Below are 25,105 nucleotides of genomic sequence, written 5' to 3'. Positions count from 1 at the left end.
CGAAGAGAGGTGTAATTAGACAAAAGAGGAAACAAGAAATGCATTCCCAGCTGCGCATGCGGGCAAACTACAACTGTAGAATAGAATGGTAACATCGAAGACTTGTGCAGGACTGGGACTCGAACCCAGATTTCCCCCTTGTCACGAGCTGTCGCCTTAACCATTTCGGCTATCCGCTCACGGAGTCCCGGTCCCGTACAAATTTTCGACTGTGTCATTCCATTTTACACTTGGAGGCCGCCCGAATGCGCTTTTTCCAATACATTTCCTGTATTTTATAACATCTGTAGTCGCTGAAGTGCCATGTATGCCCGAAGGAATGTATAGTACGAGGGGCGTTTGAAAATCGGTGCGAAGTCTGAGAGATGGCATCACCGGCTCGTATCGAGGTCATGTTTAGTAGTAGCATCTTTGGAAAAAATGCACACCAAGTTCCTGCCATATTGGTCTATTACTTTGTGTTTGGTATACGTGTGAATCAAGGAAGTCGAGTGACTGTCAAAAAAAAAATGGACGAAAAAGAATTTCGTGTAGTGATTAAACATTACTTTATGAAAGGCAAAATGTCTCAGGAGACTAAAGAGAAGCTTGATAAACATTATGGTGACTCTGAACCTTCGATTAGAACAGTTTATAAGTGGTTTCAAAATTTTCGGAGTGGCCATACGTGCACAAATGATGCCGAACGTTCTAGTCGCCCTATGGAGGTTACGACTCCAGAAATCATTGATAAAATCCATGATATGGTGATTGATGACAGAAGAGTGCTGTGGGCATCTCGAATGGACGGGTACATAGTATTTTGCATGACATTTGGGCATGAGAAAGCTATCCGCAAGATGGGTTTCGCGATTGCTCACGCATTACCAAAAACGGAATCGTGTGAAATGTTGCAAGGATGGTTTGCAGCTGTTCAGGAAGAATGCGCAGAACTTTAAGCGTCGTTTCGTTACTTTGGATGAAACATGGATACATTACTATATTCCTGAGACCAAACAACAATCTAAACAATGTGTTACTAAGGGAGAATCTGCACCAAAAAAGGCAAAGACCGTTGCTTCGGCCGGAAAGGTCAGGGCGACTGTCTTTTGGGATTCGCAAGGGATAATCCTCATCGACTATCTGGAGAAGGGTAAAACTATTACAGATGAATATTACTCATCGTTACTGGACCGTCTGAAAACCGAGCTGCAAGAAAAACGCCGGCGATTGGACCGCAAAAAGTCCTTTTCCATTACGGCAATGCACCAGCATACACCTCAGCAGTTGTGGTCGCAAAATTGATGGAAATAGGATTCCAACTCGTTTCACATCCCCCCTATTCCCCAGACTTGGCTCCCTCGGACTACTATTTGTTCCCCAATTTGAAGAAATGGCTGGCGGGACAAAGATTTTATTCAAACGAGGAGGTGATTGCAGCAACTAACAGCTATTTTGCAGACTTTGACAATTCCTATTATTCGGAAGGGATCAACAAATTAGTACAGAGTTGGACGAAGTGTGTAAGTCTAAAAGGGGACTATGTCGAAAAATAAATAAGGTTTACTCCAAACTCGTAAGTAGTTTTAATTTTTGCATGGACTTTTCAAACGCCCCTCGTACTTCTTACAAACACAGGCATTGCAATATCGTAAAAATGTAATCATTTTCTTGAAACAGTTCACGTTAAGGCATGCAGTACTTACAGACTCATTCTTCCCAAAGTAGAAGTTGCTGTGTTGTCGTACGTTCTTCCTTTAGTCTCCATTGAAGTGTAAATGTGAAATTTCAGTAAAGTGATTAAAACAAAGTGGAATGGAACAGTACACGCACATGGCAAGAACAACATGCGGACATGTTCCGTCATTATCGGTATAATATCACCGCAGTAGTCCAGTTCAAAATGGTTCAAATGGCTCTGAGCACTATGGGACTGAACTTCTGAGGTCATCAGTCCCCTCGAACTTAGAACTACTTAAACCTAACTAACCTAAGGACATCACACACATCCATGCCTGAGGCAGGATTTGAACCTGCGACCGTAGCGGTCGCGCGGTTCCAGACTGAAGCGCCTAGAACCACTCGGCCGCTCCGGCCGGCTAGTCCAGTTCCAAAAGTCAAAGTAATGGATGACATTCTCCAGGTCTTTGCAAAGAGCTCTGTTTTACTCATTTCATTCAAACTCTGCATCTGCATGATAAGTAAGAGAAAGCCACAAATCAAAGATACTTACAAGTTATTTATACATATATCTATGACATTAAATTGTAATGTTATGCCAAGAATGGAAGCAGATGACCGTAAGGAAAGAAGAAATTTAGTAAAAAATGTAAATTAGTAAAAAAATCTTTTTACTTTGAAAAATGTGTCTCTGTGAGCATACATGTGTTAACACATGAGTACATTACTTCGGATCAATGATTAACTTTTTTGTAAATCATACCTCGTTTATTATTGAATCTGCTGGTCACAATTGTTTTGTTCCACGCTGTTTTCTCAGTGACTTTCTGTGTGTACGGTCTTCAGACTAATTAACATTTAGTCATCGATTGCACCCAAGTGCAGAATTTTACTGATAACTCATCTTGATGGGTGGTGCTACCGACAAACCTCCTTGTTGTAAAATTATTTTTATTCGGGTTTACTCGTTCGAACTCTGTTAGTTTCCTTGCCAGTATCAGTACAGGGGGCGCAGTAATTGTGACACTTTTCTTGTATTCATGGGGACTGCGAGAAAACCGCTGCCTAGACAAAGTTTCCTTTGTTCCCTCAGTCATTTCAGTTGAGTCCTATTTTAGTTCTTGGTATACACCTTCTTTCCGACTCTAATGGAGTCAGTGTGGTAATTATGTTAAATTTTAGAGGAGTCAGTTTATATATGACATTCAACATCAAAGTTTTTAAAATTAAATATTTAATGTCCCACATCCTGGATTCGCCTAAGTGAATATCGAAAATTGCGAAAAACCTAAACGAGAATAGCAGGACAGGGAGTTGCAATTTCTCTTAATCGCTATTTTCTCTCGTTCGGTCTCGATTCAAAGATAGCTTCGAATCGCTGCAATGGGTGCAGATGTGGATCGGCCGATTGCATACACTGTCTCATGTCACGGACTGCGCGGCCCCTCCCGCCGGAGGTTCGAGTCCTCCCTCGGGCATGGGCGTGTGTGTTGTTCTTAGCGTAGGCTAGTTTAAGTTCCTTTAAGTAGCGTGTAAGTCTAGACACCGATGACGTAAGCAGTTTGGTCCCTTAGGCATTCACATACATTTGAACATTTTGAACATACTCTGTCTCGCGAATGGAGTAGGTCAGAAGGGCGGTAGCACTGAAAGGCGTCACAAGCTGAACTTAAAAGTGTGCGGACAGATGGGATGCGTGAACCAGAATAGACAAAAAGGATTCATTTTATTTAAATATTTACAGCTAGTAAAGCAGCCATGGCGACTTGTAGTAACAAGCGCCAAGCGAATCGGGACAGGCAGCGTGAACATATGGCAGCGCAAGAGTGTTGGCTGACGTCACATGTGAGACGTAGGTGTTAACAAAGAGGACTTCAGCGTGTCGGTCAGTTACGTCGTCAGTGGCTTATCCAAGAACAGACTGTTAAAGTAGGGTACAGATCTGAATATGCTTGCAGTGTCTTGCGAACGAAGGGGTGAAATGAAAAAAATAATTTGCAAATCTTCATACGTTGGCTTAAAAAATTCAAAATCTTCATTAGCTGGCTTACATCCGTTCTCAGGCTATAAATTAGCTCAAGTTTACGGTTTCTTTTATTAATTTAATTAGATCTCGTTCAACATGATGTTTTCCGCTCTCTCCCTCTTGAGTTTAAGTGGGTTTATGCACGTTGACTTATCTCTTAGGAGACTCATTAAGGATGAACCGTGCTCAAACTGTAGGTCCTTCCTGTAAGTTACTTACAGCACTTTTCGAAAGAAACTACAGAGTATCCCTCCCTCCCTGCCAGTCTTGTCGCTCAGCAATGGCCCAATGATCAGTACCGTTTACTTCCGTACGTCTTTGCCCTCAAACGCAGAAGCGTGCGGCTGACAGATAGGCTGCTCTGCGCGTCAATCTCTCGAGTGCTCTATTATGTACGCTTGTGTACCCGGTCGTTAATTCGGACCGCAACGTTTTGACCGACTTTTTTTTTTAATTCATACCAAGTACTGAAATGTCGAAGTTTCAGCCCCGTTATTTGCTCAGCATAATGTATCAAGGGCGTGTCGTGGTCCAAGAAGAGACCCCGTTGCCGCTGTCTCCCACGAAATGCTGCTGTTGGTGACGGCGGACGTGGCGCAGTTTCCACATCAACTATATTTTTGAAATTAATTTCAGACAGGTTAGGTGTCTTGCTTACCATCTAAACCTGCCCCCCTATTCCCACAAATCGACCATGAAGATCGGGGGAGAAAAGCTAAAACGATAATACGCACAAGATATGGAGACTTGCAACATCATTCCAGATGAAACACATTGTTGTCCAGAGGAACAACGTAAATATCGAGAAGTGATTTAAATACACTGAAATGAAATGAATGGATCGACGAGGATGAAATCAACAACGACTATGGAAAGACATGAAATCATAACGGCGCAAACTGTTCCGATGTACTGAACTTGTAATGAACACTTTGCTGAGGACTGAAAATTTGTGTCAGACTGGAACTCGAACCAGGATTTCCTGTGTTTCGCGAACAGCTGGGCTATCTGAGCACGATACCAGGTTTGACTCAAACTGATTGTCGCTGATATTTGGGGCTTCCGGTCACGCGGTTTTAGGACCACGTGATTTGAGCGTAATGCTGCTTCAGTTCATGTAGGACTGAAAGGAGTGGCTGAAAGGAGACATTTTGCTTTGAAATAATGTACAGTGTCACATTGATTTACAAGCTATTCAAGATAAAAGCCTTCACTGTTATCCTCGCCCACTCGCCCCGACAAACACATATACAAAAGAAACCTGGTGCCAGAGCGAAGGTTAAAAGGGGAAAATTTTTTTTAAAGAAATACAAACGAGAGTAAGAACAGGAATTATTGCCTCGTCGATGACGAGATTATTAGAGACAAACCTCCAGCTCAGATCCGATATGGAAGGAACAGGAAATCAGCCAGACCATTTTCAGAGGAGCCACGTGTCCTGAGGAAACCACAGAAATTTTAAATCTGGATCGTTGGATGTGGGTTATGCGACTCCTCTCGGAGGGTGCAGAAACCGCAGTTGTTTGTGAATAAATACCAAGAAATTAACAGATCGAAAAAGAAGAAATTAAGATGTACTCTAAGAAACGTATAAAAATTTTGGTTAACACATCTCTCAGGTTCAATTACTGTCACTTGCAGTCCTGAAAGTGAACGTAAGAAGACAGTAACATTTAATAGATCTGATATATTGATATGTAACTCATTTTACTGAGTCAGAGTGTATATTATTCAATGCTGTAAGTCAAGATAAATTGTCTGGTAACAGTAATAAAACTGTAAGGGAACTCTTGAAGCTGAATTGAATCAAGCGGAACATGGTCTTACGAAATTTAGAAGAATCTGCCTGTACGAACTCAGCTGAACCACACTTTTGTGACTAAGGTTACTTCATTAATTCTCCAGTTCACGGAACACCTATGTGTTGATTTTAGGTAGGAGGCAGTGGTAAGCATAGTAATTAATCATGGAATTTTCGTTTGCACCATGTTCACCACGTGAAGAAATAACAGTTTTCTCCACAGACACAGATGATAAAATTTATTTCGTGCACTTTTAAGGAATTAGCTCAGCATTTATTGAAATTATGTTGGGTAACTATGAGATACTTGTGTGGCCAGGCTCTGATTTGAACCGTGCTCCATGCTGTACAAGGCGGCTACGAAGGACAGAGTCCGACCTAAGTGGGATGTTGAAAATCTGCGCAACATTCATTAGTTCAGGACGCAGCGGAAACTTTCTTTCGTAATACCCTTTAAGTTCAGTGCAGATTTCCTTCTTTGTCTTCTTTACACAGTAACTGGACTTACTTTACAACACGATGTACACCTATCTATAAGACCCGATATACTCCCCAAGACGGCAGATCCTACTGCTGGTGTAGCACATGACGTTAATCAATGTGCTTTGTTATTGGGATAACTGATGCCTGTTAGTTTTCAGTCCACTAACGCCCTCTGAAACTCCTGACTACAATATGCTATAGACTTCTGATTTTTACTGTTTTCTGCTTTCAAGACTGTGTTTGCTGATATTGTTGTTTTTGTTGTAGGTCTGGCGACAGGACAACAATGGCTTTGCAGAGGGGTGCTTTGACTCTCCTGCTAGCTGTACTTCTTGCTGCGAAATCAGAAGGTACTTAGACATGTAGTAAGCTGTCAATATGATTATTGAAAATAATTCCTACTGTTCTTTGGAATTATACTTCCTATCATAGGATAATGCAGCCGTTGTCGAGGAGAAAGGCTCGCTTTAACCAAGATAAACGAAATGAACACTACTTTTATAGAGAATAGCGTTCAAAACAGGATGCGGTTACTTACGTTTTCTTTAAGAGTATTGAACGATGGCTGTATACTGATCCTACCCCCTCATCTTACTGAACCAGTTCTGTACTTTAGACATAGAAGTAATAACACTAACTTGCCGTCAAACAAGCTAATGTTACCCTGTGAGAGGATTTGGAAGATTGACCCCGCGAGTGTCTAATGGACTAAGGTATCGGACTATAATTTTAAATATGGTGAAATTAACAGAAAAAACTAAACTTACTTTAACCTTGGGAGTTAATGAAAGTGGTAAAATCGTAAGTGAATGAAAAACAATGAACGGGCTCCAGACCAATTAGGCACATTAATTTGGAAATATATGTTTAAGAAAATTGAATAATGGTTATTGAAGTTACTTTCATTAATATTTCCCTTTGAATGGCACACAGGACACAAACTGACACAGTGCAATCTGAACTGCGTGTTGCTGCGGTTACCAATAACGCACACACCGGTAATTATAGAAGACAAATTTGCACGAAGCTCATATTAATGACAGCTACACTCAAGATCATCACTTAATCAAATACTGAAATGTTACTGCATGAAGTGTAGAACTAAATTTGGACATGAGGGGCTTCTATCTTAACTGACATGAAAGAAAAAAACAAAGAAAGATAAATAGTATCATAAATACACTGTTTAGACTCCTGTACATATAACAGTTCTCCTTAGCAGCAGTAATAGTCCAATTTTCTTTCTAATAAGTGGAGAATATGATGGGGACCGATAAACTAGTATATTTTCACTGGTCAAACTATGATAATTCCAGTAGAAAAGACTAATTCAAACAAAGCTAACCATTCACTTCACTTGGAGTAGTTCATAATTTACTTTGCAAGACAATAAAATTCAACACTGAGCTTAATTAACTTCAAAAAAAGGAACCATTCATGATAGACATCAAAACCATACTACACTCCTGGAAATGGAAAAAAGAACACATTGACACCGGTGTGTCAGACACACCATACTTGCTCCGGACACTGCGAGAGGGCTGTACAAGCAATGATCACACGCACGGCACAGCGGACACACCAGGAACCGCGGTGTTGGCCGTCGAATGGCGCTAGCTGCGCAGCATTTGTGCACCGCCGCCGTCAGTGTCAGCCAGTTTGCCGTGGCATACGGAGCTCCATCGCAGTCTTTAACACTGGTAGCATGCCGCGACAGCGTGGACGTGAACCGTATGTGCAGTTGACGGACTTTGAGGGAGGGCGTATAGTGGGCATGCGGGAAGCCGGGTGGACGTACCGCCGAATTGCTCAACACGTGGGGCGTGAGGTCGCCACAGTACATCGATGTTGTCGCCAGTGGTCGGCGGAAGGTGCACGTGCCCGTCGACCTGGGACCGGACCGCAGCGACGCACGGATGCACGCCAAGACCGTAGGATCCTACGCAGTGCCGTAGGGGACCGCACCGCCACTTCCCAGCAAATTAGGGACACTGTTGCTCCTGGGGTATCGGCGAGGACCATTCGCAACCGTCTCCATGAAGCTGGGCTACGGTCCCGCACACCGTTAGGACGTCTTCCGCTCACGCCCCAACATCGTGCAGCCCGCCTCCAGTGGTGTCGCGACAGGCGTGAATGGAGGGACGAATGGAGACGTGTCGTCTTCAGCGATGGGAGTCGCTTCAGCCTTGGTGCCAATGATGGTCGTATGCGTGTTTGGCGCCGTGCAGGTGAGCGCCACAATCAGGACTGCATACGACCGAGACACACAGGGCCAACACCCGGCATCATGGTGTGGGGAGCGATCTCCTACACTAGCCGTACACCACTGGTGATCGTCGAGGGGACACTGAATAGTGCACGGTACATCCAAACCGTCATCGAACCCATCGTTCTACCATTCCTAGACCGGCAAGGGAACTTGCTGTTCCAACAGGACAATGCACGTCCGCATGTATTCCGTGCCACCCAACGTGCTCTAGAAGGTGTAAGTCAACTACCCTGGCCAGCAAGATCTCCGGATCTGTCCCCCATTGAGCATGTTTGGGACTGGATGAAGCGTCGTCTCACGCGGCCTGCACGTCCAACACGAACGCTGGTCCAACTGAGGCGCCAGGTGGAAATGGCATGGCAAGCCGTTCCACAGGACTACATCCAGCATCTCTACGATCGTCTCCATGGGAGAATAGCAGCCTGCATTGCTGCGAAAGGTGGATATACACTGTACTAGTGCCGACATTGTGCATGCTCTGTTGCCTGTGTCTATGTGCCTGTGGTTCTGTCAGTGTGATCATGTGATGTATCTGACCACAGGAATGTGTGAATAAAGTTTCCCCTTCCTGGGACAATGAATTCACGGTGTTCTTATTTCAATTTCCAGGAGTGTATTTTTAAAATGAGCTTAACTTATTTGCCTTTTTACAACCTGTGAAGCAGGTATTTTAGACAATATTTACATAATCTTACACTGTATTCCTACAAAACTATACTTTGTAATAAACTAATGATGCTTTAGAAAAACCCTATCCAACTTCACTTTGGTAGTTTCAACTTTAACTCTCACTCTAAAATTCATTTTTAAACACTTGAATGCAAGAATTGTTCATTTAAATAAGGATACTCGGTTTTAGTAGCACTTAGGTGAGGACCTTGCATAGGTTCATGATCAGAATACAAAATATGGTTGTGTACACAAACTTGTATTTGTGATTATTATTAAAACCACACACAGATTAAATCCTCCATACCCATATACATTACTGAATGTATAAAGTTAGTGAAGCAGTGGCGAAGATTGGTGGCAAGCGATATGGCGGCTGAATGTACTCACGGATCTTTATGTTCGAATGCTCTATAGATCTCTTCTTGGTGTCGATTAGAGCCATTCCTTTATTCCGAGAATACCAAATAATAGCCAGATCTAAATCCGAAGCAAACCCTTTACAAAGCAGCTTCCAATTGCCTCTCTTGGCACCGTCGAAGTGTACCGTGGTACGGCTAGCCACATACTGCGTACCGTTTACACCAAGGAGCAACTCAGTTCGACCATCAAAACCATCTTTTACATCGTGCCATACCACTTCCGTTGCGGAGGGACTTCCCTACATCTTTTATATATTACAAATACAAGCGCCCTAAGCAAAAACCAGCTTTCAATAAACATTTTCTTTTTATGAACATACACGTATTATAATAATTTATCATTTTAACAAATCATTTTTCTTTTTCATATATACTTTATAAAGCTCTAATTTTCCTGCCACAAAACAAGGACTTTAAATAACAAATAATACACGCTCCATAATTGAAGATACACAGTTACATGATATAAAACTACTTCTAATCGATATAAGTGTTACAAAGTCTTTGCTAAATTAACGTTTCATTCCTTTTATTACTGCTGAGTTCTTAGATAGTAAAGTATGTTTACACGTTTTCCTGAATGGATTGGGCTCTTGTTGGCGTCGAATAATGAGATTGTTGCATCAGTACGGTACGGATTTCCGATAACAATCTGCATTCAGTAATTTTTGAGACGCGCTTGAAATTATGGCCGTTCCAGATATTTGTATCATTTGTACACAGCTTCGGTAGTACAACAACGCTGTCGTAACCCGACGTCAGTCGCTACATACTTGTTCTGAATCTCATAATCAGATTGGAGACGACGTGGAAGTTTAGGTTATGTGCCTTTAGCACACGAGTGGCCACGTGAAGGGGTGAGACGGCGACAGGGTTAAGCTAAGAATGTTTAGTTCTCTGGAGACTAGGATATCAGGCTAAGGAGGCAGATATGGTATTAATAAGGAACTGAGGCCATGGGTTGACTTTTGATCGGCTTTTAAATCTTTTTCAAGTGTGTAGATGAACCTGCTGCAGAGCACAAATACCGATTTATCATTTGAGTCCCACTAAGTGTAAAACACAAACGAGGTTTGTAGCGTCACACTGTTATTAAATGCTCCAACCAACTACCTACAACTCTGTTAGGAGTACGATGCATTCAGTAACGTCTGGAGATGATATTGAAACCATGAATCATGAAAGGAGCTATTTACATTGCTCTGATCGAACCCTTCATTTACACGTCAAAATTGAAGTGACAACCAGAAATAGGTACAAATAGGCAAATCCACAGTCTACGTACGCACATAAGCAAGTTTTAAAAGTCTGTTTTAGCGTAAAAGCGTAATTGGGTATAATTCTCAGCCACATAATTCTTGCTGTCGGCTGGTGGCCATCTGAGGCGCTGGTTTCGGTGGGCGTCAGGGTCGAAGTTTGCTGCTGGAACTCTAACCTGCTTGTCGAGTGGTGGCCTCTACAGTGCGTCCTAAACATGTTGCGACAAACTTTGAGGGGTTGTAGAAGGTGTCTTGAGGAACAAATAGAGGATAGCAATCAGTGTCCGGAAACGTCATCCAACGTCGCTACAGAGCGCCGAAGTTAGAGGCGCCGGCGCTGGCGTTTCCCACTAGGCCACCCCTTTGGCAGCAAACGTGACTTTGTACGCCGACGGACAACACGCGGAACGTCTTGCAGTGTTGTTTGCTGTTCGCTGATCGCGACTGGTTGCTACAATCGCCAATGGAGAAGATAGAGCTACCTGCAGCGTACACACACTTTTTTCCTATGAATGCGATGCTCTGTTGCCTCGGCAGATGATGGTTTTACATGTGGGTTTCCATCTGCTGTTTATTTTTCTCCTGTATGCTGAAAAACATTGGACCATAGGAGATATTAGAGGGTTTCAGGAGGGTTGCCATAGGGGCAACAGAATATCGCATTCATAGGAAACAAGTCCTGTGTACGTAGCAGCTAGCTACATCTTTTTCAGTGGCGATCACCGCTATCAGTTGCGATCACTGAATAACAAACAACATTGAGAGACGTTCTGCTTACGGTCCGTCACTGTAAAAAGCCACCTTTGCTGCCGAAGGTGTGGTCTAGTGGCAGGCATCGTTGCCTAGAATTTTGATGCTCTGCGGTGTCGTTGTATGACGTTTCTGGATACGGGTTCCTATCCTCGATTTCTTCCGCAAAACACCTTATACTACCCCGTGAAGTTTTCGCAGTAATTCTGGGATACCCTGCATGAACTGCGTTTGGGCCTTATTGCTTACAGATATAGCGTGATTGCGTCGCCTTTTCCGTTCAATATGGAGTCAGCGAGCGCGAAATCAGCAGTTTTCTAATGCTTATGCCCTCTTATCCAAGAGTCGAAAGCGATTGGCATTGTATTTCTCCATGTAAGTTACAACGCTTATTACTATTATTAGTACTTAGATGAATTCTTTTTTACTTTTCTGGCAACTCTTCATGACTCGGTCATTACACTGCGACCAAATACAGTATACTGATTATTAGTATTACAACAAGCGCTTACTAGAGAACAATCAAAGAAGTCACTATCTGTTACTCGTTGATACGTGACAGTTCTTACGGTTCAAAATGGTTCAAATGGCTCTAAGTACTATGGGACTTAACATCTGAGGTCATCAGTCCCCTAGAACTTAGAACTACTTAAACCTAACTAACCTAAGGACATCACACATATGCATGCCCGATGCAGGGTTCGAGCCTGCGACCGTAGCAGTCGCGCGGTTCCGGACTGAAGCGCCTAGAACCTCTCGGCCACCGCGGCGGGCAGCTCTTACGGTTTTAGATCGAATGATAAGGTACGACCACGATCCAGTTTCCCAAAAGAAACAAAATGGGTGGTTAGATCAATGCTCTCTGATATTTGTGCTTCCGGTATGACTGTAAACCGAGATCCACCACCCGTTACGAGCAGCTTGTTACTAGTATCTAATAAAGAAAAAATTAATCATATTGTACACGTTTCCACGAGCTGTCCCAGACATTTTTTTGAAATTTACTCGCATACGCTTCCAGATAGTCAGTGTCCGCCAAAACACTCGACCCTCGTCACACTGCTGTAGTTTATTCCTGAGAGTTTCAAACTCGCAGCGAGTACAAAACTCTTACATCTGCACTTAACTGGTGCATAATAGTTCGCAAGAGATCTGTGAAGGACGTGAGATGAAACGACGTCTCTCGAGATATCTTTGGAATGCCTATTGACAATCCTGCGTTTAGGTTTTCTGGCGAGGTTGATAACTGCCTTGAGGAGTGCTAAGGTGAGAAGTGAAATAACCTCCCAAGATCATCTTCACCTCACATCGAGTTTGATGATTTTAATACCGATCCACCCTCCTACTGACTGAATAAATAGAAACATTTGTCCAAGCAAAATAATTATGCGCTTTACAACTACCGCAACTCTCCAAACAACAATAGTAAGCCGTACTGCGACAAAGATGCAACGAGCGAGATGAACAAATACTGAGATCAGTGAACGAGTGCGCTGGACGATCACTGAGGGCATTCAACCTCTCTGATAACAATAATGAGTGCGTAGTGTTGATGATAAGGGAGAAGGGACAGGATGTAGCCTAGAGTCAGAACATAACCTTCTTCTCTCCAGTAACACCAGGGGCACCGCCAAACTTGGCGTACTCAAGCGGCGCCATGACAGACTGTGGAGAGTTTTAGAATCTGAAGCAGTAGAATGCTGCAAGATCTGGATCAGGAACTATATTAGCACCCATTCTCCCTTTCGCGACCAAAGCGAAATATGAAAATTCTTTCCACCAGCAAGATTCAAAACAGTCTTTTTCTGCCCGAACGCTACCGCACCAACGTCGAATTAACAGCGAGTAATGGGGAGGATAGTTCAGTCGCATAACCAGACTGTCAGTTTTAATAATATTTTTCCTGCAAGAGAAATACGATTTCTCTCTGTCTGCCAAATTCCATGTTGGACTGTAGTTCCGCTGGTAATTGACTAGGATAAGCTGAATTTCAGGTCGTAAAAAAAAAAAATCAAGCTAGAATCCTTTATATCTGCTACTGAAAATCGGACTTTTTCTTCTACGCGAATAACGCAAAATTACCTAATGAAATTTGCTTTTCAGCTATTGATCTAATTGATTACACCCTGGTCGAAGAAGACTCCTGATGACAATGCCCACAGGTACACGAAACTCATTTCCACGTAGTCTTCCGAAGTATTCCACTGGCACCAACGCACTGAAGCACGAACTTTTAGCCTTCTGGTATGATAATTGGCATTTTAGTCCTTGCAGATACTTGTAAGCGTATCTTCTCTCGTTACACTAACACCTCCTGCGGCGACTACGTACTCGTATAATACATTTCCTCTTTATATTGTTTGATGAGCTACTTCAAAATCGAACAACAGTTATATCAAATTGATGAAGTACAAATTTAACTGACATACTAATTAATGAAGAGTTCTGCTTCATTTTAAACGTCACATACGTATGTAAAAATGTATCCTGACTATTAGTGTGTGCTAGAATTACACTCTGAAATTATTAAAGTAGAGATAAGCTGCATTTATGTCCTGACCAGGCAGTGGCTCACACAGAAGTGACTCGTTTGACCTCTTTGTTTGGTGCTTCCTAAAAAGGCAATGTTGGATCTGAGCAATAAACTTCCTATTACCTTATGGGATATGTTACATTGATATCCTGTAGAATTACTGTTATATGTAAGGCTACTGTACTATTACGTACTGAACAGTTTGTACTCCACAATGATGATAATTCACCTCATAAAGGCTTTACTTTCATATTTTCCAAATTATTTGGACCCATATGCTACAGATAATTTGCTTCAGCTTTGGCATTTTGCTTGCTTCATATTTTATATTCTGAGCTGTGAATGAACAGCATGTAACCATATACATGTTTCATTCTCGTAACCCATTTCACAACAACAATATTTAACAGTAGCTGCTCTCGAAATACAAACAATACTCAATTGACTTAACTTGTTCTTATTTTTTTTTAGGTGGCCTACTTGGTTTTATCAAAAGAACAGTGGGAGTCCTAGTGATTTTTCTGCTTTTTTATTACTGAAGAACAAAAATTAACCAATTAGGTTGTATTACGTGTAATTATACAGGGTGAAAATTATTTAAACCGACAAACTATAGGAGATTGCCCGGGACACAAAAAAATATTTTTCTGTAATGCCATATTTTAAACTGGTAGAAGAAGTTCTCTGGAAAAAAATTGATTAAACAACAAACTATGTGAGGTTGTACGGAACACTGAAAACACTCTTTCTAATGAATTTTCGTGTCAGGCACCATTGTACGAGGACATCAGATCTTACTCACACTTGACAAAAAGTAACACAACAACCCGCCCCCGGTGGTCAGCGCGACAGAACGTTAATCCTAAGGGCCTGGATTCGATTCCCGGCTGGGTCGGAGATTTTCTCCGCTCAGGGACTGGGTGTTGTGTTGTCCTAATCATTATCATTTCATCCCCATCGACGTGCAAGTCGCCGAAGTGGGACAACAACGTTAATGGAAAACAGTTACTCCAAAAATGCCTCCTTTACTTCTAAACAAAGGTTGTACGGACGGGTCATGCTCTGTCTAACGCGGTCAGAAACTGCAGGAGCGTCCTTAATTTCTTCTGCTACTACTATCCAGTCAACCAGATCCTATTCTGATCCACCAAGCGTTGGTTGCTCATCTCTCCCCACACAAAAATGTCCAGAGGGATCAAAGCAGGGGATCGAATACGCCGTGGTACTGGACCACCTCTGCCAACCCACTCTTTGGGATACTGTCGATTCAAGAATCGATGCACAAGACTACTGAAATTTCCCGGCATCCGTCATGTTGGAACCACATGCGGTATCTAGTAAGGAGTGGCACGTCTTCAAGGAATTCTGGCAATGCTCTTGTGAGGAATTTGTGGTAATTTCTGCCATTTAATGCCTAGATAGGAGATATGTCCCAATTAAACCATCACCAATAACACCTGCCTACCTGTTCACGCTAACCAGCACTTTATGAGCGCGAGTAAATGTGGCAGGTGGAACCGTCGATGTTGAAGACACCATCGCTATGTAGCAAGCACAAACCGTATCAGTGTACTCTCTCCAGGTGCACCGCTCCATTAGTAAGCAAATACCGTGCTGGATCATGACATAAAATTAAATGCCAATGCTATTACGACTAAAGAGTGAAGTATGCTCTCTATGGTACAAGAGGATCCCTTACAACAATAAATCATTCATTACAATTGAAGAATTAATACGTCTCTACTGTATTAAATAATGTTCACAGAAATTATGACATTAAGAAAAATGGTTGCTTTGATGTCTCATGCAACCTTCCAAAGTTTGTTGGTTTAAATAATTTTCACCCTTCATATTAACATTCAATTTATGTATATTTTGTCTCAATAAAGCTGGCTCATTGCTTAAGTGCCACACTACAAATCCAAAGGTCTGGGGTCCGATTCTCGGTCGATCCTAGGATTATCTATGTGACTTAGCTCTTGTGTCATCTCTGAAGTTTTGAAGTTTAAAATGTGTTTTATTCTATTGTGACACATCGTGAAACGCCTGGCTGGTTTGGATTCTGAACACCGTAAAAACACCTACATCCATACCACTACGATATGGCCTATCTTACCCTTACCCGTCTCTGATGGACCCAAAATCACGGGTAACGCGCGGATGTCTCCTCACCTAGAGAGTGCGCGCGGGGTAGCCGCGCGGTCTAGGGGGTCTTGTCACGGTTCGCGCGGCTCCCTCCGTTGGAGATTCGAGTCCTCCCTCGGGCATGGGTGTGTGTGTGTTGTCTTCAGCGGAAGTTAGTTTGATTAAGTAGTGCGTAAGCTTAGGGACCAATGACCTCAGCAGTTTGGTGCCATAACACCTCACCACAAATTTCCAAATTTACCTAGAGAGTAGGGCGGGCTTTTGGCATCTGCAGAAAAAGGCGCGTGGGCAAACAGTCTGCGAGATCTGCTCATGAAAGTAACAAGTTCAAGTCTGGGCACGAACAAGGGCGCAAAGGGTTTGTTCTGGAGTTAGTATAGTGCAATACAGAACAGTATACTTTGCATTACGCCGGAACAGAATCTTAAAAGACAAAGTGAAATAGTGTAAGTGTTCATGTACTCTTAAAGGACTTTAGTTAGACTTAAGGATCTTTCTACTAAGTCAAGAAGTAATAAACCCAGAGCTAATCACTAACTGTCGAATTTCGTGACCACAGCTCATCATAATATGTCCATTGCATCAGTTATATCGAAGAGCATTAATAGCAAATTGAGAGGACACGTGTCACATAGAAACACAGATATGGAAACTGTCACAGTGATACGTGTATCTTGTGAGGAAGATGTCCGAAACATGCTCTCTACAAATAGTCCTATGCCGAATTAATACGATAGGAAATAACAGGTCAAGCAAATGAACAGTTTATTAAATCTTTAAGAGATCTAAGTATTGCCAGCATACAGGGATTGGACAAAAATTCAGAAACATGGCGATAAATGCATACTTGGACATGCTATCCAAGCCTGGCAGTTGCACTGTTACAAATCTGACCCCGAACGGCACATGTGCAATGTCCTCAGTACGTTGGAAGTGCCATCCGTGGTCAGAACAGTGTACTGTGTAGTTGTGAAGGCGTTATGTTGGAGCAAAGCGACTTCGAACATGGGCAAATTTTTGGTGCTCCTGTGATGGATGCATCCGTAACAAAGATAGACAAAGTGCTTGGTGTTTCAAGAAGCACGTTATCAAAGATTTACACCGCATACGGGAAGGGCGAGAAACGTCATCCGCTAAGTCAGAACGCTGACGAAATTGTGTGTGGAGTGATCGTGACAAAATGTCGTCTGACTATGGCCTCCCGGTGGGTAGACTGTTCGCCGGGTGCATGTCTTTAGATTTGACGCCACTTCGGCGACTTGCGCGTCGATGGGGATGAAATGATGATGAGTAGGACAACACAACATCCAGTCCCTGAGCGGAGAATATCTCTTACCCAGTCGGGAATCGAACCCGGGCCCTTAGGAGTGACATTCTGTGGCGCTGACCAATCAGCTACCGGGGGCGGACAAGACGGTCGTTGAAGAGGACTGTGACGAAAAATAAGAAGACAGCTGCTAAAGTCACAGCAGAACTAAATGTCGCACTCGTGAACGTGTCACCTTCAGAATAACACGAAGGGCTCCACGAATTGCCAACTGCAGGGCGAGCTGAAATTCCAAAACAATTTATCACTTATTCTTTTTCTTTACGTTGGCTAATAGACGTAACCATGCACAATAGTATATTGTTTCTGTACGCACAGTAGTAAGATGTATAAATGTTCACATGCACCAGCTATGTATTACAATGTAAAATGAAGCTGGATTCATTCCCCATTGTGGCGAATCAGTTATACAAACACACGATATCTGTTCTTTGGAACATGTCTCAAAGAACGTACACTACAAGGAATCGGCAACTGTGATAGATATTATGTAAATTGAAGGTGGAAGGGGGAGAAATGAAAGGATAGGGAAGGAGCTAATTATTTCACCTGAATTGGGAATTTATGCGGCATCAGCGGCGACGCGTGAAAATGTGTGCCAGACTGGGACTCGAAGCCGGGATCTCCTACCTAGTAGGTAGTTGTGTTAATCACCGCGCCACCCAGACACAGCATTTATCGCAAATGCTCGGACTATGTCGGTACTGTCCCTGGCCGACCCACACTCCCACGCAGTGCCACCTATCCGCAGGTGATATCAGTAGTTCCCTCTCCTTCCTTTCCTTTCTCCCCTCCACCTACAATTTACATAATACACATCTGGCCATTAAAATTGCTACACCACGAAGATTACGTGCTACAGACGCAAAATTTAACCGACAGGAAGAAGATGCTGTGATATGCAAATGATTAGCTTTTCAGAGCATTCACACAAGGTTGGAGCCGGCGGCGACACCTACAACGTGCTGACATGAGGACAGTTTCCAACCGATTTCTCATACACAAGTAGCAGTTGACCAGAGTTGCCTGGTGAAACGTTGTTGTGATGCCTCGTGTAAGGAGGAGAAATGCGTACCATCACGTTTCCGACTTTGAAAAAGGTCGGATTGTAGCCTATCGCGATTGCTGTTTATCGTATCGCGACATTGCAGCTCGCGTTGGTCGAGATCCAATGACTGTTAGCAGAATATGGAATCGGTGGGTTCAGGTGGGTAATACGGAACGCCGTGCTGGATCCCAACGGCCTCGTATCACTAGCAGTCGAGGTGACAGGCATCTCAACCGCACGGCTGTAACGGATCGTGCAGCCACGTCTAGAACCCTGAGTCAACAGATGGTGTCGTTTGCAAGACAACAACCATCTGCACGAACAGTTCGACGACGTTTGCAGCAGCACGGACTATCAGCTCGGAGACCATGGCTGCGGTTACCCTTGACGCTGCATCACAGACAGGAGCGCCTGCGATGGTGTACTCAACGACGAACCTCCGTGCGTGAATGGGAAAACGTCATTTTTTCGAATGAACCCAGGTTCTGTTTACAGCATCATTATGGTCGCATCCGTGTTTGGCGCCATCACGGTGAACGCACATTGGAAGCGTGTATTCGTCATCGCCATACTGGCGTATCATCCAGCGTGATGGTATGGGGTGCCATTGGTCACACGTCTCGGTCACCTCTTGTTCTCATTGACGGCACTTTGAACAGTGGACGTTACATTTCAGATGTGTTACGACCCGTGGCTCTACCGTTCATTCGATCCCTGCGAAATCCTACATTTCAGTAGGATAATGCACGACCGCATGTTGCAGGTCCTGTACGGGTCTTTCTGGATACAGAAAATGTTCGACTGCTGCCCTGGCCAGCACATTCTCCAGATCTCTCACCAATTGAAAACGTCTGGTCAATGGTGGTCGAGCAACTGGCTCGTCACAATACGCCAGTCACTACTCTCGATGAACTGTGGTATCGTGTTGAATCTGCATGGGCAGCTGTACCTGTACACGCCATCCAAGCTCTGTTTTAATCAATGCCCAGGCGTATCAAGGCCGTTATTACGGCCAGAGTTGGCTGTTCTGGGTACTGACTTCTCAGGATCTATGCACCGAAACTGCGTGAAAATGTAATCACATGTCAATTCTAGTATAATATATTTGTCCAATGAATACCTGTTTATCATCTGCATTTCTTCTTGGTGTAGCAATTTTAAAGGCCGGTAGTATATGTTTCACAGTTGCGGATTCCGCTTGGTGTCTGTTATTGCGGATATCTCCATGCGAAAAGGCCCCGCATACTCACGTAAATGGTGACGCGTCGTGTTTTCGATATTTCCATATTTTTGTCTACCTCCTGTATATGTGTGTTTGTGTCGGGAACAGGTGCGAACTGCAAGCAGAACGAGGTGTGCATCAACATCCGGCGGTGCGACGAGCTGCTGTCGCTGCTGTCGCGGAGGAACGAGCCGGGCGTGACGCAGCGGCTGCGGGACTCTCTGTGCGGCTACGAGGGCTCGGACCCGCGCGTCTGCTGCCCGCGCCAGGAGGCGCAGCTGCAGGGCCGCACCGCCATCCCGGTGCCCGGCGAGCCGGCGCCCGGCCGCTGCGGCTACAGCAACACCACGCACGTCCGCATCATAGGCGGCAAGAAGGCTGAGCTCGGTAAGCGGCCGACGTGGCCACTCCGAACGGTAGACATCGCTCTGGTACCCTGTAACATGGCTTCTAGCGTTGATAACAGTTTCAACAGGTATGCCATAGACAGCATCAGGCGGTAGGGCAGTGGTTGTGTTGGGAGAGGTAATGTGCTGATACATGTTAAATAACTTTTTATTCAATTTTAACACGAGCCAATTTTTATTTTCCCTTTTGTGTTAACAACATCAAAACAACACAGTGTCTCCAAAACTACAAGTTAAAAATAAAATAAAATATCATCCGAAATTGTGCTAAACGCATTCTCTGACAATTATTTAGAGCAGTTAGTTCATGAGCCCACGCGAATAGTAAACGGTTGTGAAAACACACTTGACCTCTTAGCAACAAATAATCCTGAGTTAATAACGAGCATCAAAACCGATTCAAGGATTAGTGAACACAGGGTTGTCGTAGCGAGATTGGATATTTTAATCCCCAAATCCTCGAAAAGTAAGCTATAAATACATCTATTCAAAAAAGCAGATAAAAATTCACTTGACGCCTTCCTGAGACGCAATCTCCACTCATTCCAAATTAATAATATAAGCGTAGACCAGATGTGGCTTGAATTCAAATAGTATCGGCAGCAATTGAGAGATTTATACCAAATAAATTACCAAACGACAGAGTTGATCCTCCTTGGCACACAAAACGGGTTAGAACACTGTTACAGAAACAGCGAAACAAACATGCCAAATTTAAACGGACGCAAAATCCCCAAGATTGGCGATCTTTTACAGAAGCTCGACATTGTGCGCGGACTTCAATCCGAGATGCTTATAACAGTTTCCACAACGAAACTTTGTCTCGAAACCTGGCAGAAAATCCAAAGAGATTCTGGTTCTATGTCAAGTATGTCAGCGGTAAGAAATAATCAATGCCTTCTCTGCGCGATAGCTGTGGAGATACTATCGAAGACAGTGCTGTCAGAGCAGAGTTACTAAACACAGCCTTCCCAAATGCCTTCACAAAAGAAAACGAAGCAAATATTCCAGAATTCGAATCGAGAGCAGCTGCCAACATGAGTAACGTAGAAGCAAATATCCTCGGAGTAGTGAAGCAACTTAGATCACTTAACGAAAGGTAGTAGCAATAATCCACTAAATTACAGGTACATATGATTAACGTCGATATGCAGCAAGACTTTAGAACATATTCTGTTCGAACATTGTGAATTACCTCGAAGAAAACGGCCCATTCACACACAGTCAACATGGGTTTAGAAAACATCCTTCCTGTGAAAGACAACTAGCTCTTTATTCACATGAAGTGTTGAGTGCTATTGACAATGGATTTCAGATAGATTCCATATTTCTGGATTTCCGGAAGGCTTTCGACATTGTACCACACAAGCAGCTCGTAGTGAAATCGCGTGCTTATGGATTACCGCTCAGTTATGTGATTGCATTTGTGATTTCCGGTCAGAGAGGTCACAGTTCGTAGTAATTGACGGAAAGTCATCGAGTAAAACGGAATTGATTTCTGGCGTTCCGCAAGATAGTGTTATAGGCCCTTTGCTGTTCCTTATCTACACTCCTGGAAATGGAAAAAAGAACACATTGACACCGGTGTGTCAGACCCACCATACTTGCTCCGGACACTGCGAGAGGGCTGTACAAGCAATGATCACACGCACGGCACAGCGGACACACCAGGAACCGCGGTGTTGGCCGTCGAATGGCGCTAGCTGCGCAGCATTTGTGCACCGCCGCCGTCAGTGTCAGCCAGTTTGCCGTGGCATACGGAGCTCCATCGCAGTCTTTAACACTGGTAGCATGCCGCGACAGCGTGGACGTGATCCGTATGTGCAGTTGACGGACTTTGAGCGAGGGCGTATAGTGGGCATGCGGGAGGCCGGGTGGACGTACCGCCGAATTGCTCAACACGTGGGGCGTGAGGTCGCCACAGTACATCGATGTTGTCGCCAGTGGTCGGCGGAAGGTGCACGTGCCCGTCGACCTGGGACCGGACCGCAGCGACGCACGGATGCACGCCAAGACCGTAGGATCCTACGCAGTGCCGTAGGGGACCGCACCGCCACTTCCCAGCAAATTAGGGACACTGTTGCTCCTGGGGTATCGGCGAGGACCATTCGCAACCGTCTCCATGAAGCTGGGCTACGGTCCCGCACACCGTTAGGCCGTCTTCCGCTCACGCCCCAACATCGTGCAGCCCGCCTCCAGTGGTGTCGCGACAGGCGTGAATGGAGGGACGAATGGAGACTGTCGTCTTCAGCGATGAGAGTCGCTTCTGCCTTGGTGCCAATGATGGTCGTATGCGTGTTTGGCGCCGTGCAGGTGAGCGCCACAATCAGGACTGCATACGACCGAGGCACACAGGGCCAACACCCGGCATCATGGTGTGGGGAGCGATCTCCTACACTGGCCGTACACCACTGGTGATCGTCGAGGGGACACTGAATAGTGCACGGTACATCCAAACCGTCATCGAACCCATCGTTCTACCATTCCTAGACCGGCAAGGGAACTTGCTGTTCCAACAGGACAATGCACGTCCGCATGTATCCCGTGCCACCCAACGTGCTCTAGAAGGTGTAAGTCAACTACCCTGGCCAGCAAGATCTCCGGATCCGTCCCCCATTGAGCATGTTTGGGACTGGATGAAGCGTCGTCTCACGCGGTCTGCACGTCCAGCACGAACGCTGGTCCAACTGAGGCGCCAGGTGGAAATGGCATGGCAAGCCGTTCCACAGGACTACATCCAGCATCTCTACGATCGTCTCCATGGGAGAATAGCAGCCTGCATTGCTGCGAAAGGTGGATATACACTGTACTAGTGCCGACATTGTGCATGCTCTGTTGCCTGTGTCTATGTGCCTGTGGTTCCGTCAGTGTGATCATGTGATGTATCTGACCCCAAGAATGTGTCAATAAAGTTTCCCCTTCCTGGGACAATGAATTCACGGTGTTCTTATTTCAATTTCCAGGAGTGTATATAAGCGATTTGAGAGACAATCTGAGCAGCCGTCTTATGTTGTTTGCAGATGACGCTGTCGTTTATCGACTAATAAAGTCATCAGAAGATCAAAACAAACTACAAAACGATTTAGAAAAGATATGTGAATGGTACGAAAAGTGGCAGCTGACCCTAAATAACGAAAAGTGTGAGGTCATCCATATGAGTGCTAAAAGAAACTCGTTAAACTTCGATTACACGATAAATCAGTAATCTACAAGCCGTAAATTCAACTAAAAACCTAGGTATTACAATTAAAGGCAGCACGTTTTGTATTACCGCGAAATATGGGAGAGTGTCACAGAAATGATACAGGATTTGGACTGGACATCATTAAAAGAAAGGCGTTTTTCGTTGACACGGAATCTTCTCACGGAATTCCAATCACCAACTTTCTCCTCCGAATGCGAAAATATTTTGTTGACACCGACCTACATAGGGAGGATCGATCGCCACGATAAAATAAGGGAAATCAGAGCTCGTACGGAAAGATATAGGTGTTCATTCTTTCCGCGCGCTACACGAGATTAAAATAATAGAGAATTGTGAAGTTGGTTCGATGAACCCTCTGCCAGTCACTTAAATGTGATTTGCAGAGTATCCATCTAGATGTAGATCCACCAGGCTCTGTTAATAAAACTTCATAGATTAACTTAGAGACAAATCTCACCACAATGAAAATGTCAAGTATTCACATACAGGTATTATCTAGCTTCCATTCTGTACACCTACATAAAAGAAATAAAAGCACGATTTAAACACACATTAGAAATGGTTAAGTAAATTCTCAGATACACCAAAGAAACAAAGGACAAGGGTGTTTCAGAAGTGATGGTCAGTATTCAGGGATATAACAGGAATTATCATTCGAAACAAAAAAGTCAGCAACCCTGCGCTCTAAAACGCGTACCTTAAGAGCCATGAGCAATTCGTGATCTTGGATACTGTAAAACAGATCTACTGCAAGCTTCTTGTTTTCCATGTTTTGGAAAGTTGTAGTATGGGCCAAAACAACAAAAAATGGCCAGTAGACATGTGTTCTAAAATGCATTCCTTAAAAATTAAGAGCACTTGTTCATTAGAAGGGTTCTGTTTCAAAGCAGCGAAGATGTACAAGTGCTCATAGCTCTTAAGGACCGTGCGGGATTAGCCGAGCGGTCTCAGGCGCTGCAGTCATAGACTGTTCGGCTGGTCCCGGCGGAGGTTCGAGTCCTCCCTCGGGCATGGGTGTGTGTGTTTGTCCTTAGGATAATTTAGATTAAGTAGTATGTAAGTTTAGGTACTGATGGCCTTAGCAGTTAAGTACCATAAGATTTCACGCACTCACGCACACACACACACACACACACACACACACACACACACACAGCTCTTAAGATATGCAATTAAGAGCAGATGTTTAATGGACATTTTTTCCTTCTTTTGGCCCATACCACCACTACCCACAACGTGGAAAGCAAAGAGCTTACAGTGGAAGAGATTTGTTTTACAGTACCAAAAATCAAGAATTGCCCATAGCAAAAACAATTCTAGAACAAAAATTCTGACCATTAAATTTGAAGCACCCACCGAAGATAACGCAACTGACAACAATTTAAAACATATTTGGGGCATAAAAACAAAAACCGTAAATAGTTTTATGAAATAAGCATGTAACCAGCACTAGGACCTAACTACCTCCTCGACGATAATAACCGAAGGACGACAGATACCGGAGAGTGTAAAAAAATTAGGTTGTTTTGCCGTAGGTTGAAGTTAGGTTTGTTGTTTTTTTCTTTTTAAATGAAAGTACTTTTACAGCTACTTATATGAAAGACGTTACAAGTATATATCTTCATTTTCTTAGGCCATAAAATGTCGTAGCGCTATTTATGCCACATATTGTAATTATTATCCAAGTTTTATTTTATCGTGTTTTTATCACCATTCTCACATGTTTTGCTTAGTGTTATTACATCAATATCTCCATTCAAAGTAGTTGTTCATTTTCCTCTGGAATTTTGTATACGTCTGAGGAGTTTTCTGTTTTTATTTTTATCTGTGTATTGTGATAAGTACAATAACCTTGATTCCTGTCTTTCAATGCATAACAG

The 25,105-nt window shown here is 43.7% G+C and overlaps 1 protein-coding gene across 1 annotated transcript in view; it reads left to right on the top strand.

Moving 5' to 3' along the window:
• LOC124788109 (venom protease-like) overlaps positions 1-25,105 on the top strand; it is a 214,044-nt gene that overhangs the window by 154,541 nt on the left and 34,398 nt on the right. Inside the window, exons 2-3 of the mRNA XM_047255234.1 lie at positions 6,237-6,319; positions 19,722-20,000. Coding sequence (XP_047111190.1) covers positions 6,256-6,319; positions 19,722-20,000 — 343 coding nt within the window. The 5' untranslated portion in view covers positions 6,237-6,255. The remainder of the gene's footprint in view (positions 1-6,236; positions 6,320-19,721; positions 20,001-25,105) is intronic.

The sequence above is a fragment of the Schistocerca piceifrons genome, chromosome 1 (assembly GCF_021461385.2).
Source record: "Schistocerca piceifrons isolate TAMUIC-IGC-003096 chromosome 1, iqSchPice1.1, whole genome shotgun sequence".
Lineage (NCBI taxonomy): Eukaryota > Metazoa > Arthropoda > Insecta > Orthoptera > Acrididae > Schistocerca > Schistocerca piceifrons.
The sequence above is the reverse complement of the archived record's forward strand: the minus strand, read 5'-3'. Positions and strand labels throughout refer to the sequence as shown.